A 13905-nucleotide genomic window follows, 5' to 3' on the forward strand; every position below is an offset into this window, starting at 1 on the left:
CAGCCAAACAAGACTATCTTTATTGCCCTGACTCTGCCGTTTACAGAAACACCCCATATGTGGCCGTAAACTACTGTACGGCCACACAGCGGGGCGTAGAGTGAAAGGTACGCTGTATGGTTTTTGGAAGCCAGATTTTGCTGGACAGTTTTTTTGACACCATGTCCCATTTGAAGCCCCCTGATGCACCCCTAGAGTAGAAACTCCATAAAAGTGACCCCATCTAAGAAACTACACCCCTCAAGGTATTCAAAACTGATTTTACAAACTTTGTTAACCCTTTAGGTGTTGCACAAGATTTAATGGAAAATAGAGATACAATTTCAAAATTTCACTTTTTTGGCAGATTTTCCATTTTAATATTTTTTTTCCAGTTACAAAGCAAGGGTTAACAGCCAAACAAAACTCATTATTTATGGCCCTGATTCTGTAGTTTACAGAAACACCTCATATGTGGCTGTAGACCGCTGTACGGGCACACGGCAGGGCGCAGAAGGAAAGGAATGCCATACGGTTTTTGGAAGGCAGATTTTGCTGGACTGGTTTTTTGACACCATGTCCCATTTGAAGCCCCCTGATGCACCCCTAGAGTAGAAACTCCATAAAAGTTACCCCATCTAAGAAACTACACCCCTCAAGGTATTCAAACTGATTTTACAAACTTTGTTAACCCTTTAGGTGTTGCACAAGATTTAATGGAAAATAGAGATACAATTTCAAAATTTCACTTTTTTGGCAGATTTTCCATTTTAATATTTTTTTTCCAGTTACAAAGCAAGGGTTAACAGCCAAACAAAACTCATTATTTATGGCCCTGATTCTGTAGTTTACAGAAACACCTCATATGTGGCTGTAGACCGCTGTACGGGCACACGGCAGGGCGCAGAAGGAAAGGAATGCCATACGGTTTTTGGAAGGCAGATTTTGCTGGACTGGTTTTTTGACACCGTGTCCCATTTGAAGCCCCCTGATGCACCCCTAGAGTAGAAACTCCAAAAAAGTGACCCCATTTTAGAAAGTACGGAATAGGGTGGCAGTATTGTTGGTACTAGTTCAGGGTAGATATGATTTTTGGTTGCTCTATATTACACTTTTTGTGCGGCAAGGTAACAAGAAATAGCTTTTTTGGCACGTTATTTTTTTTGTTATTTACAACATTCATCTGACAGGTTAGATCACGTGGTAATTTTATAGAGCAGGTTGTCACGGACGCAGCGATACCTAATATGTATACAATTTTTTTTATTTATGTAAGTTTTATACAATAACTTCATTTTTAAAACCAAAAAATTGTTTAGTGTCTCCATAGTCTGAGAGCCATAGTTTTTTCAGTTTTTGGGCGATTATCTTGAGTAGGGTCTAATTTTTTGCGGGATGAGATGACAGTTTGATTGGCACTATTTTGGGGTGCATATGACTTTTTGATCGCTTGCTATTACACTTTTTGTGACGTAAGATGGCAAAAAATTGCTTTTTTTGCACAATTTATTATTTTTATTTTTTATGGTGGTCACCTGAGGGGTTAGGTCATATGATATTTATATAGAGCCGGTCGATACGGACGCGGCAATACCTAATATGTATACTTTATTTTTATTTATGTAGGTTTTACACAATGATTTTATTTTTGAAACAAAAAAAATGATGTTTTAGTGTTTCCATAGTCTAAGAGCCATAGTTTTTTCAGTTTTTGGGCGATTATCTTGAGTAGGGTCAAATTTTTTGCGGGATGAGATGACGGTTTGATTGGTACTATTTTGGCGTACATGCGACTTTTTTGATCACTTTTATTACCTTTTTTGGGAAGTAAGGTGGGCAAAATTTCAATTTTCTCATAGTTTTTATTTTTTTATTTTTATGGCGTTCACTGTGCGGGGAAAGTAACATGACCGTTTTATAGATCAGGTCGTTACGGACGCGGCGATACCTAATATGTGTAGTTTATTTTATTTTTTTTAATTTTTATTCAGTGATAAATGTTTTTTTTTTTTTATCTTAACTTTTTTCACTTTTTTTTTTTTTTTTTGACCCAGACCCACTTGGTTCTTGAAGATCCAGTGGGTCTGATGTCTGTAAAATACAGTACAGAACCTATATAGGTATCTGTAACTGTATTTTACTTACACTGAACAGATCTATGCTTTCAGCACAGATCTGTTCAGCACCATGGACAGCAGGACGCCTGAGCAGGCGTCCTGTTGTCATGGGAACCTTCCCCGTCTGCTCAGTTATGGTCAGAACTGCGCAGACGGGGAAGGGTCCGGCCGGGGCTCTGGGGGGGCTGTCTGGGGGCTCTCTCCCACTCCATCGGGGGGCTGCAAAGGCACAGCAGCCCCCCGATCGGAGAGGGAGGGAGCTCCCTTTTACTGTTAACCTTTTCCATACAGCGGTCCGTACGGACCGCTGTATGGAAAGGGTTAAACGGCTGACATCGCATCAACGATGTCAGCCGTTTATACCAGGGTGCCAGCAATGTGCTGGCACCCTGGTATACCCACTGTACACCAACGATTATTCAATGGGAGGCGGGCGGGGGATCGCGATCCCGCCTGCCGCACCGCCCGCCTCCCGCAACGCCCCCACCGCCTGCGACACCCCCCCTGCACCACCCGCTGCCATCAAATCATGCAGGGGTGCAGGGGGGGGGTGTACTATATTGATTTTAGACACTCTAAAGTTTCTGATCCCCGCGGTCAGGGACCGCGGGGATCAGAAACTGCAAAAAGCGCAGCAAACCGCAGGTCTGAATTGACCTGCGGTTTGCTGCGATCGCCGACACGGGGGGTCACATGACCCCCCCTGGCGTTTTAACAGGATGCCGGCTGAATGATTTCAGCCGGCATCCTGTTCAAATTAACCCCTGCGGCGCCGGAATGCCGATTTTAAAGTCAGGACGTACCGGTACGTCCTTGGTCCTTAAGGACTCGGGAAATAGGGCGTACCGGTACGTCCTATGTCCTTAAGGGGTTAAGGAATTTTTCAAACACTTTGCTTTAGCTAGTGTGCACTTACATTTTACCCTATTGTCATCCACAGCTGTGCAGCATTTATGCACAATGTGTGCTATTTGTATGGGAGTCATTTGCTCTATATGCTACATATATACACTATCTGGATACAACACTATTTAACTGGGAGCCGTATGTAGTGTTTATATGGATGTTATAGACACTGTTTATCTGGATGCTATATACACTATCTGGACTACACACTATTGAACTGTATGTAGTATTTATCTTGGTGTTATAGCCACTATTTAACTGTACTTGGTATGTATATAGATGTTATAGCCATTCTTTATCCAGACGCTATATACACTATCTGGATTACTACTGTACAGTATATACCTTATCTGCATTCACCCATAAGGAAATGCGACATTTCGGCTCAGTGATAGAGCCTTCCTCAAGCCTGGAAGGAAGGCTCTAGCACTGAGCCGAAACGTTGCATTGCCTTATGGGTGAATAAAACTTTTTTTACACTTATTTTTTCTGGAGTGCTGCCCGTTTTCTTTTTACTTTATATACGGGGCTGACTTATCCCCATCTGGGCTTTTTGCACCCATCTGCTCACCTTCTGGACGGTGCCGCCATTCTTTTTCTTTATATATATAATATATATATATATATATATATATTTATTGTAAGGGATCGTTTACTCTTAGGGGGTCGCCATCACAGATTACTTCACCAGGCAAGGGTAGAATGTCCAAACTCGTGCTTTATTCCGGACACTTCAGCAAAAACAGGTTATGAAGTCGCAGCTTCAACTCATCACGTGTGACATCCACACAAAATAATAAACACTTGCCCGGCTAGGCTCTAACTAAAACATATGACATGTCTCTCTGACTCACCTACATAGCACAGTTCACACACTGTCATAGGTGCGGCTTTCTCAGCCAATCGTCCAGCAGCCCCCAGGCTGTAACTACACCATACACAGTTCCACCCAGGAAAGAGATTTGGCTACACAGCATCGTGGCCCCTCAGCCCTGCTAGCTGAGACCACACAAAGCCTTGCAGGCCTCTGTTCCAGGATCACACTCTTCCCAGACTGACACTCTGAGACGTGATCTTATCCCTCCCTGATTACAGCAGGCCTCAACTGCGATCACCTCAGGTAGGAAGGAATACCCATGCCAGAAGGGTGTGGACTGACAGCTTCCACTACCAAACATAACTGCCAATCCTAATACAATCTGGCCCAGAATACACCAAAAACAACCTTGTCACAGCAACCTACATGCTGCTGAGACTATTGCATCCCAGATTTTAGCTATCCCACCCAGCTGAGGTATCTGAGTGGGATATACACACCTTACCGCACTGTCCACCTTATCACAATAGATATATATATATGTGTGTGTGTGTTATAGCCACTATTTACGTAGAGGTTATATTTACTACTGAGATTACTATATACATTATTTGGATTCTGGGAGCTGTATGTAGTATTTATATGGATGTTATAGTCACTATTTATCTGGATGCTATATACTGTACGCTATCTGGCCATAAGTTTATTATTGACAAGGTTTTTCCCACCCATAGGATATGCTGTGAATGTCTAATAAATGCGTGCCCCACTTCAGAGACCCACAGCTATTTGCTGAACTGGGGTCCCCTGACCCTGGTCTTCTGTGAATGGAGAGGTGGCCGTGCTTGCTTGGCTCTATCCATTCATTTCTATGGGAGTTCCAAAAACATAGCAGGTGCAGGCCACCTCACTGGAGATAGGTGCAGGTCCCAGAGGTGGGACTTGCATTTATCACACATTTATGGCATATTCTTTGGATAAATGTCCAACGTGGAACTTCTTCCTGTGTGAAGGAAAGAAGGACATCTGGAACAGTTGTGATCAGCAGATTTGGTTACTCACTGTTTAGGGTTCTCAGTAATCTGTTTCAGAATTTGGCAGTAAACCTCGTCTCTCAGAAAAGGTTTTTCTCTGCAGAGCTGTTGGGAAATACATGATTAATATTTAATCTACTTCTTTATGTATCTCAAACCTTCCATATCGCCCCTTCCTTACCACTAGTATTTCGTAAATACACTTCACGTCATCCGGCTCCCTGTACTGCTGGTCCCTCATGAATCTCATCAGAGCTGGATAAGAAAACGTATAACCAACATATTAGCTATAAACCTATAATGGGCAAGGCATATGTAAACCCCAGCCAGAAGTGGGTGTTCAAGGTTGGGTTTGGGGTATGCCTGGGGCAGGGCTTAAAAGTTGGTAAGTATGTAAAGTCCATGCAGTCAGATACGTACTCATGAAGTTATTAGTGGCCAGCTCGTTCATTTCTTTATCGGTGTAAAAAATCAAAGATTCCTGAATTGGAACCTAAAAAATAAATAAAGTGGTAAAATTGAAGTCAAATTTGGATTATAAGGTTGTAATGTTGGGTAAGAAAGCAATCCATAGTTAAACTGGAGGAAGGCAAAGTATGGGACAGGTAGTATCAGTCCTGCGTGCACAAAGACTGTATTTGTGTGTGTGTGTGTGTAAGATGGTGCTGTGTGTGGTTGTTATGTATATCGTTGTAGGAGGAAGGACCATGATGATGTACGGCTACTTTCACACTAGCGACATGTCGTAGTTTTATTCCTGCCACCTCCCAGCCCATCCCCATTATAGTCAATGGGGCCGGTGCAGACCTCCAGCGGCACGCGTCCACTAACGGCAGCACGGGTCCGGCAGGCTGTTCACTCGTCGGAACAGCCTGCCGGAGAAGGCTGCCGCTAGTGTGAAAGTAGCCTAAGACGCATGTGATATAATGGTCATTTGCCAAGGAAGGTAGAGCTCAATGCATTCAGTTTGTGAAATTGATGAGGGTAAAGGTGGTCCTACACCTTAGTTATCAGAAAATTATTCTCCCAACCCCCTTCATACAAATGTATGCTGGGCTTGGATGGGCATATATGTGTTCTTAATGGAGAGATGAGAATATGTCGCTGTCAAACATCTCTGGTGGTGACATCTCCCTTGAGAACAAACGATTATGTTGTCAACCAACATGCTCTATCCTTCTTTCTTACAACCTGCCATCGAGAGCAGCCAGGACACTCCCATACATACTTTCTTCTAATGTGTATGAACACATTCATTTAAAGAGGAAGGTGAAGGGTTTTGGAGATGCACTTGAAAAAGAAGTGATGTTGATAATGTGTGGTGATAACTATGGAAGCTAGACAAGTATTTATTGGGAGGACGGTGGCGTAGTTGAAGGCAATACCTTAAGGTGTCCATACACATTGGTCTAGAGTTTATTAAAATGGACAATTTCGACCAAAATGATCTGCCACCAGGTGAAATTTAAAAAGGAATGGCCGAAAACAGGCCATCATCATCTGAAAAGAAGTTTGTCATGTTTAAAATTGTTGTTCTATATTGTTTGACGAAAGATCTTTCACTCAAAGAAAGATGAATCATAGACGATAGAGCTTTCTTTCAAATATGGTTCCTAGAAATATCTTTTATCTATTGCCAATTTCATTGAACTTATATGGCCAGTTTGAAGAGCTAAACTGTTCAATATGGACTAAAATGTGTATGGCCGTGTGTGAGAAATGACTATTCACCATGTTACAAAGTGGATGTGAGAGATGGATGTCAAGAGACACCAGTGTGGAGTACATGCAAAACTGTAGTCCGAGTACAAGCAACACAATAAACAGTCCAAGGTCAGGGCAGTCAGCTCAGAGTCACAAGGGAAAACATGCAGGAATCAGGTCACGCAAGGAAGGATTACAAATGGGAAATCGGCAGAAGTCAATATACAGAAAATGAACATAGAAACAGCACATGTTAGCAGGACATCCAAAGGGGAAGGTGCCTAATGTACCCCAGGGTAGCCAGCCCTTGGCTGGTGACAAATAGGGAGTGTGCACGCTGGTTCTTTAAGAGCTGGAGGCAATGTGCGTTTGTGTCCTATGGACAGAGAGGCCTAGCTGGCAAGAAGGAAGACGCAACCTGCATGGAAGGACAGAGGTACTTGGCGGATGAGCCCAGGGGGAAAAAAGAGGAGAGGGAGGCCGACAGCACCAGGTTCAACCAACTTCTGTCTAATGGTATGGCCACCTTTAGGTTGTTTAAGAAGGGCAGGTTGTTGGTGCTATTTGCACAACTCTTGGGTGTATTTATGGGAAGCATTACGGGTAAGACAGTAAAGTATGTTGGAGGGGAACTGAAGGGGAGGATAGTGGGTTGAGGATAACAATAAAATGTCAGCAGACAATGGGGGGATTTATGCCAGTCTATGATAAATATCCCCCAATGTGTGTGTGGATGTTGTGTAGGAAAACTGGAGGTTAGAGAGGAATTGGAGTCAGATTTTTGGATAGGTCAAGGATTTCAAGCCTCCAGTTGAAAGATGCATGTTTTTTGTTGAATAAAGTCTTATATCTTAATATTGTTGTACTACTACGGTATAGTAGGTGTTGAAGGTGGAATATGATGAAGGTATAACACAGAGTATCAAGGTTTGTAAGTGACAACGTTAGAACTATGAAGAGATTAATGATATGGTGAGAAACAGTATGGTGTGCAGAGTCAGCATCAGACTAAAGTTCCTTGGGCCCACCAGAGGAAATGATTCTGAGGGCCCACCCTCTGTGTATATAGGATCTTTAGGGCCCTGTTTTATCAGGAGTCCATTACAGTCAGAGCCTGGGCCCACCAGATGATCCTCTCTATGCTGGTGGGCCAGTCTGACCTGTGCATAGTGAAGAGTGAGAGGTGTAGGGAACACACCATGGTACTTGAACTTGGCTGAAAGCTTTTAGCAAGATGTCCGATGTCTTACCTTTGTGTGTTGCACCAACTCAACTGCCTTCTTCCCTTCTGCAGCCATTCCCTTCCAGCCAAGCCTACACCAGTAACACATTAATAGAGTATTGTAAGGGTACATTTACACGAGATTTAAAATGCAGTGGGAAGTCTGCAATAGATCGGCGGCAACATTTGCATAAATTACATCGCGGATTTGCCGGACATTTTACCCTCTACATTGCAAAGGGTGAAATCCATGGTGGGAAATCTGCACCATAAAATCGACAAGCTGCAGATTCTCAGCCCACATCGCAGGTACATTTTTGCAGTGTCTGGATGAGATATCTTGAAATCTCCCCCGCTGTGCTGTACAGTACAACACTGCTCATTCGCTGCATATGTAGTGTCCCACTAGGTATGGGTGGGCACTACACAAGGGTCAATTGGTGTGCGCATTACTCTTACTCACAAGGAACAGAAATGTCATATTTTATTCTGCATTTAATGTATGTTTTACTGTGTTGTTAGATGCAATGTACCCCTGTCTAATGCAGCAGCAGGCCTAGTTGGGTGTAGTTAGACATCCCAGACACTAGAGGGAGATAGGGAGCCCCTAGTATAAATGTCCAGGCCCAGACAGGGAGAGGGTGTGCAGAGTCAGGAGTCTGAGAAGACACAGGTTAAGAAGCCTGCTCCTGACATGCAGCTGGATAGCCCTGGCTGCTAGTGATGTCCAGGAGGCTGTTGAGAAGCTCCAGCCTGCCTGAAGAACAAGAGAGCCTAAGTTAGCTCTGAAGAGATACCCCAGTTGCAGGATTCAACCTCCTGGGAGAAACCGACAGTTATCCACCTGATAGGAGGAGGCGTCCCAGGGTAAGCCACGTGCCCCTGATAGGCAGAGGAACTTAGGAACCATTGCAAGCAGTATAATACCTGAGGAAGGAAGTAACCAAGGATATAAGCCACCTTTTTAGGCATCCGGGCCTTGGGAATTATCAAGCCAGGGTAGGAGTTCTATAAAGGACAGTGTAAAAGTGCAACCTGCTGCTGAGTGCTTGTGGAATTTACCCTCAGTGTAACTTGCATGTCTATTGCCTGCCATACTTGTGAATAAGCCCCTTTTTGTGGAACTGTAATACTGAAGACTATACTACTCCCTGCTGTACAAAGTTGGATTGTCCAGTAAAGTTTCCGTTTGGTTCACTGCATACTTGTGTACCGTTATCTTTCCAACCATCAACCGGCGTGCCACCGGCCAAAGGCACTGGCGTCACGAATACCACAGGGACCTTGCCCCAGGCACACAAAATACCTGTAACATCCAGGGCACCTCAACTACCATCAGGCCTGGTCCCTATCTACAGAGCGTGCCCCAGAGGAACTGTGTCTACCTCTCCTTCACTGCCACGCGCCTGCCCAGGGTTCCGCAAATATAGTGAGTACCCTCGATTGCCCATAACTGTGACCTCACTTCGTCATACCCTGCAGGTCTGGCGTGTTGCACATGCAAGACCACAATGAAAAATCTGCTATGTAGAAAAATTCAGATATAATGACAGATCTCATAAAAAGCGATGACTGTACCATGCAGTAGCCTTACAGAGGACCTGTCATCTCTCCTGACTACTTGCATTCCCCAAGTTCTGGAGCATCTATTCTTATGACTTTATATTGGGCCATTCCTGTATTAGAAGTTAGAACTCTTGCTAGAAGTTATGAATTTGCAGTTTGCAATGAATGAAGGTCCAGATAGGTGTTACCTGCGGGGGGTATGTTCCTGCCCAGTCTGACACTGGCAGCACTGATTGGATAGTGTCAGACTGTTCAGGGACGCACACCCATACTAGTACCACCCATCTGGACCTTCATTGCTAGAGATTCATTCATGTCTTCTATCAGGAATAATAAAAGAATGGCACAATATAAAGTCGTAAGAATAGATGCTCCAGAACTTGGGGAATGCAAGTAGTTACTAAAACAGACACAGAGATGATAGGTCCTATTTAATTCTCAGATACTGTATACTATCCATAGGAGAATAAAGCTTGTTGGAGTCTTCAAAAATTCACAGGACGTCTTAGCATCTGCGCATAAGATTTTGTAAAACCCAACTGACAAGCATTGCAATGAAAATCTGCAACTAAGCTGTCGTGTGTAACCTTGGCCTGTATTTATGGCAGCCCCCATTGACAGAAGAGAAAGCCGAGTGCAAATTACTTACATGCTGCGGGCTTCCCGAAAATATTTCAGTGCAAACTCAATCATAGTGTAATGTGTGGCTTCCACGGGGGGAGGTGAAGGGCTGTGGGTTGGTACGGACTCATCGCTTGTCGGAGCGCTCTGCCAAAATAAAACGATAAAGGTTTGATAGGATTGTAGCGCTCAATAAGGCCGATACTGCTGATGATAAGCAGAGATATCATGGCTTGGTCGAATGAGTGGGATGCAATGTAAAGTCTATGACACAAGAGAGAATCTGGCATTACTCAGAGGGCAGAGATCGCCACGCTAATCAATATAATAGCAGAGCACGCACTTGCACTACACAACCTTGTTATAGGGGGTATACTGATGACCTACCCTCTGAATACATCTTCAGTATCTAATCGGTGGGGGTCTGACACCGAGACCCCTGCCGATCAGCTGTCTTAGAAGGAACCGTTGCTCACAGTAGTGCCGTGGCCTTCTCCATGCTCACCAAGCACAGCGCCGTACATTGTATAGTGGCTGTGCCTGGCATCGCAGATCAGCCCCATTCATTTCATTGGGGCTGAGCTGAGCCTAGGCCACGTGACCGATGAACGAGATGTGGCCTAGGCTAAGCTTCGAGAAGGCCGTGGCTTTACTGCAAGCGCTGGTGCCTTCTCAAACAGCTGATCAGCGGGAGTCCTGTGTGTCAAACCCCCACCGATCACGTCTGATGACCTATTCAGAGGGTATAAAAGTCTCAAAAAACACTTTAAAGGTTCACTCTAGGCAAAATGAATTGACTGTATTATGCCAGATGTACGGTCCGAGGGGTTAGATCCTATGATCACCAAGGATGGAAGTGACGCACGGCCCCTTCAGGACCAGGGCTACACATCACACAGTGTACGCAATGTCCCTGGAGATGCTTCCTTAAATGTTCCTATAAGATATATAATAAAATAATAGTCTATATGTCCAGTCCAGATAGTCCTGCTCTCACCTCTTTGCTTATTGTTCTCTGGAGCCCTCGAGGTCGAGGTCTATTTTCTCGGTTGTCCTTCTTCTCCACCATGCTGTAGTAGTCTGGGACAGCGGCTGGTTGTACAAATCGAGAGGGGAAAAGACCAGAACGTCCCCCCATAGAACCAAATTGCCAACCTGTATTATAAAATGTATCAAAGTGCATGCCAATTGTAGGGGTGTACATAGCAAAACAGTATGGGCCCCCCTGCCACAGCCAATTTCCCAGTACGCCTGCAACAATCCTTCCCAGGCAATGCAAAGTTCAATGCCCCAGATTTATGACAAAAATACACACCTTTTAATTAGGAAGAAATTTTAATTGAAAAAAAAAGAAAAGTTATACAAGTCACCCTCCTTTATCCAACTTATATGTCTGAAAAGGTGTATCATAAATATGCCATTCATTCTGGACACCATGTTTCTCAATGTATTTTTGATGAACAACTGGCAAAATTAAATTGATAAATCTATTACAAAGCTGTCTACCCACAGCCACCACTAGGGGGAGCTCAGTGCATAGGAAATTATACAGTTACTATATACTGGAAGCTGAAATAATCTCTTTGCAATATGCTCCCCCTGGTGGCGGCTTTATGAAAATTCAGTGGGGTTTTTTTTTTGGGGGGGGGGGGGGGGGGGGGAGAAGAAAGAATTCTGCGATGGGGACCCCCTCTCTCCGGGCCCCACAGCAGTTGCGTGGTCTGCCTCCATTGAAGGTACGCTATTGGCCGACTGGTCAAAATACAGATGCATCCATATTTGATTCTTATTGCAAAGTGTCATGTAATTCAATTCCACATACTCATGTGAAACAGGCCTTAGGCTACGTTGTGATGAATGCCACTTCATGGCATCCTCCGGAGGCATCTGTTTATCTATACGTCCTGGTGTATACATTAATGGGAGTCAGCAGGAAATTCACTGATAAACCAGGCACTATGCCTTGTAGGGCTAGCTCAGCTGAAAGTAATTATACCTGTCACTTATCAATCGGTTGCTTCATTCTGGAGAAAAAGTCCCTTTAATCCATATGCAAACAAGCAGTTAAGTGCACCGAGGGTGGGCCCAAGCCACTCTGTGCATTTTTCATCCTTCAGCCTGCTCTGCCAGTCCCTCCCTCTCCTTCTGCATCAGCGCCACTCACCAGACTGCCACTCCCAATCTCTCCACCTCGCTCCTCCCCTGCGGATCGCTTCAGGCAGAGCAAGGGTGCACAGAGTGGCTTAGGTCTGCCCTCAGTGCACTTAACTGCTCGTTTGCATACAGATTAAAAGTAGTTTTTGTCCAGATTGAAGCAACGGATGGCTAAGTGAAAGGTGTCATTACATTCGGCTGAATTAATTATTAATTTAACCATTGCTGTACCTGACTCCAGTCCATCCATAGGCAGCACTTTGATGATGTCCCCCTTTTTGAATTGAAGAAGACTTTTGTCATCTGTTATATGACTCCGTAGTGCGACCACATGGTTTGAGTCCTAAGACAATAAAGCCAACTTAACAAATGTTTTTAGACCAAATAGCTGTCCCCGTGTTTATCTCCATCCTCTTTTTCTCACCTTTATCAGCTCTTGAAGGAAAGTTTCTAACAAATCCTTCAAAGCCTGAGCGTGGTCAGAGCGGACCTGCAGATCCTCATGACGCAGACTAAAGCGCAATGTACGAGAATCAGACTTTTCGATAGAGAGAATATCTGCAAAACTGAATGGACAAAATATTTATATGAACATGTTCCATGCTAGTCGTATCTCCACGCCGCTCTCCACCCTAGGTCTCCATCTCACCTGTAACTGCACAGAGTCTTCAGATGTCTCTGCTGGATTCCTGTTGTGTTCACTTCTTTCAGAACCCTAAAACCTCGGTGGGAAACTCCTATGACGAGCTGGTCTGTGTCATCATTCAGCTGCATATAAAGGAGAACATTATTAATCTATCTCAGGTGGGATGGCCTGGAAAAATCCAGGTAGAAGTTAGGTTTCATTCTTTTCCCTCTGCAGATGACATCATACAACTCTTGAGAAGTGGTGTGTAGGGTAATTAACATAAAAATGGATGTAGCCACATGACATAGGGAGAAAACAATGCCTGTTGTGAAATTTACTCACAGTCGCTGGAAAGACACGGGAAAAGTAATTTTCCCAATTATCCCGGGCAGCTATGACAATGCGTTTCTTGATGGCATCTTCTAGGATAGAGCTGGCATTACTTCCAACTTGGAACTCATCTGATAAAAGTATAAGGCTTGTCACTCTTACTATTAAGTCTTAGTCTGCACACACAATAATACAGCTTGGGTTCATACACAGTCAAGTTATGATGACCACTTCCTACTTTCGACGTCGGCAGCGTGTAGCTCATGAAGGAGGTCATGTGTATTGATCTGGCTTGGTGGGTATATAAGTTGTGCAATAGGCTGTCTGCACACATATCCCTCGTTACTTCCATGGCTAAAAGGGCAATTTATCAGAGTTGCAAAATGGGATGATCATTGTCTTTCAGTCAGTATTTCTGAAACAGGGCAAATGGCACCATTGTGAATAAGCGGCATGGATACTGCAGAGCACCATGTGCCATTGATATGAGAGGTGAATGTCGGCAGATCCTCCACCCCACCCTCCAGCAGCTGTGGGATGCACTTTAGTCAGCATGGCTCCAGATACCTGTGACAACCTGCCAGGACCTTATTGAGTCACTCCTAGCCTGTCTAGCTGCTGGACATGGCAGGTATTCTTGATATTAGCTGGTGGTCATAATAATGTGACTTGACTATACATTTTTAGAACAAAAAATGGGATTGGAATCCATCATGTGGAATAGAGAAATCATTTCACAAAATGTTATAGGGTCTTATTCTCTTTTGGCTCTAACTACATGGCCAGGGTACAGAGATGATTGCTTCTCCCCAAAGGTATTAAACCCT

The 13905-nt window shown here is 44.1% G+C and overlaps 1 protein-coding gene across 1 annotated transcript in view; it reads right to left on the reverse strand.

Annotated features, from left to right (window-relative positions):
- The window catches only part of MYO15B (myosin XVB), a 129568-nt gene that overhangs the window by 21146 nt on the left and 94517 nt on the right, over positions 1-13905 (reverse strand). The window contains exons 42-51 of the mRNA XM_044299466.1: positions 13091-13209; positions 12770-12888; positions 12545-12686; positions 12352-12463; positions 10964-11121; positions 9995-10113; positions 7808-7871; positions 5274-5346; positions 5035-5108; positions 4882-4958 (exon numbers count right to left, since the gene is read on the reverse strand). Of these exons, the coding sequence (XP_044155401.1) occupies positions 4882-4958; positions 5035-5108; positions 5274-5346; positions 7808-7871; positions 9995-10113; positions 10964-11121; positions 12352-12463; positions 12545-12686; positions 12770-12888; positions 13091-13209 (1057 nt within the window). The remainder of the gene's footprint in view (positions 1-4881; positions 4959-5034; positions 5109-5273; positions 5347-7807; positions 7872-9994; positions 10114-10963; positions 11122-12351; positions 12464-12544; positions 12687-12769; positions 12889-13090; positions 13210-13905) is intronic.

Source organism: Bufo gargarizans, chromosome 6 (assembly GCF_014858855.1).
Source record: "Bufo gargarizans isolate SCDJY-AF-19 chromosome 6, ASM1485885v1, whole genome shotgun sequence".
Taxonomy (NCBI): domain Eukaryota; kingdom Metazoa; phylum Chordata; class Amphibia; order Anura; family Bufonidae; genus Bufo; species Bufo gargarizans.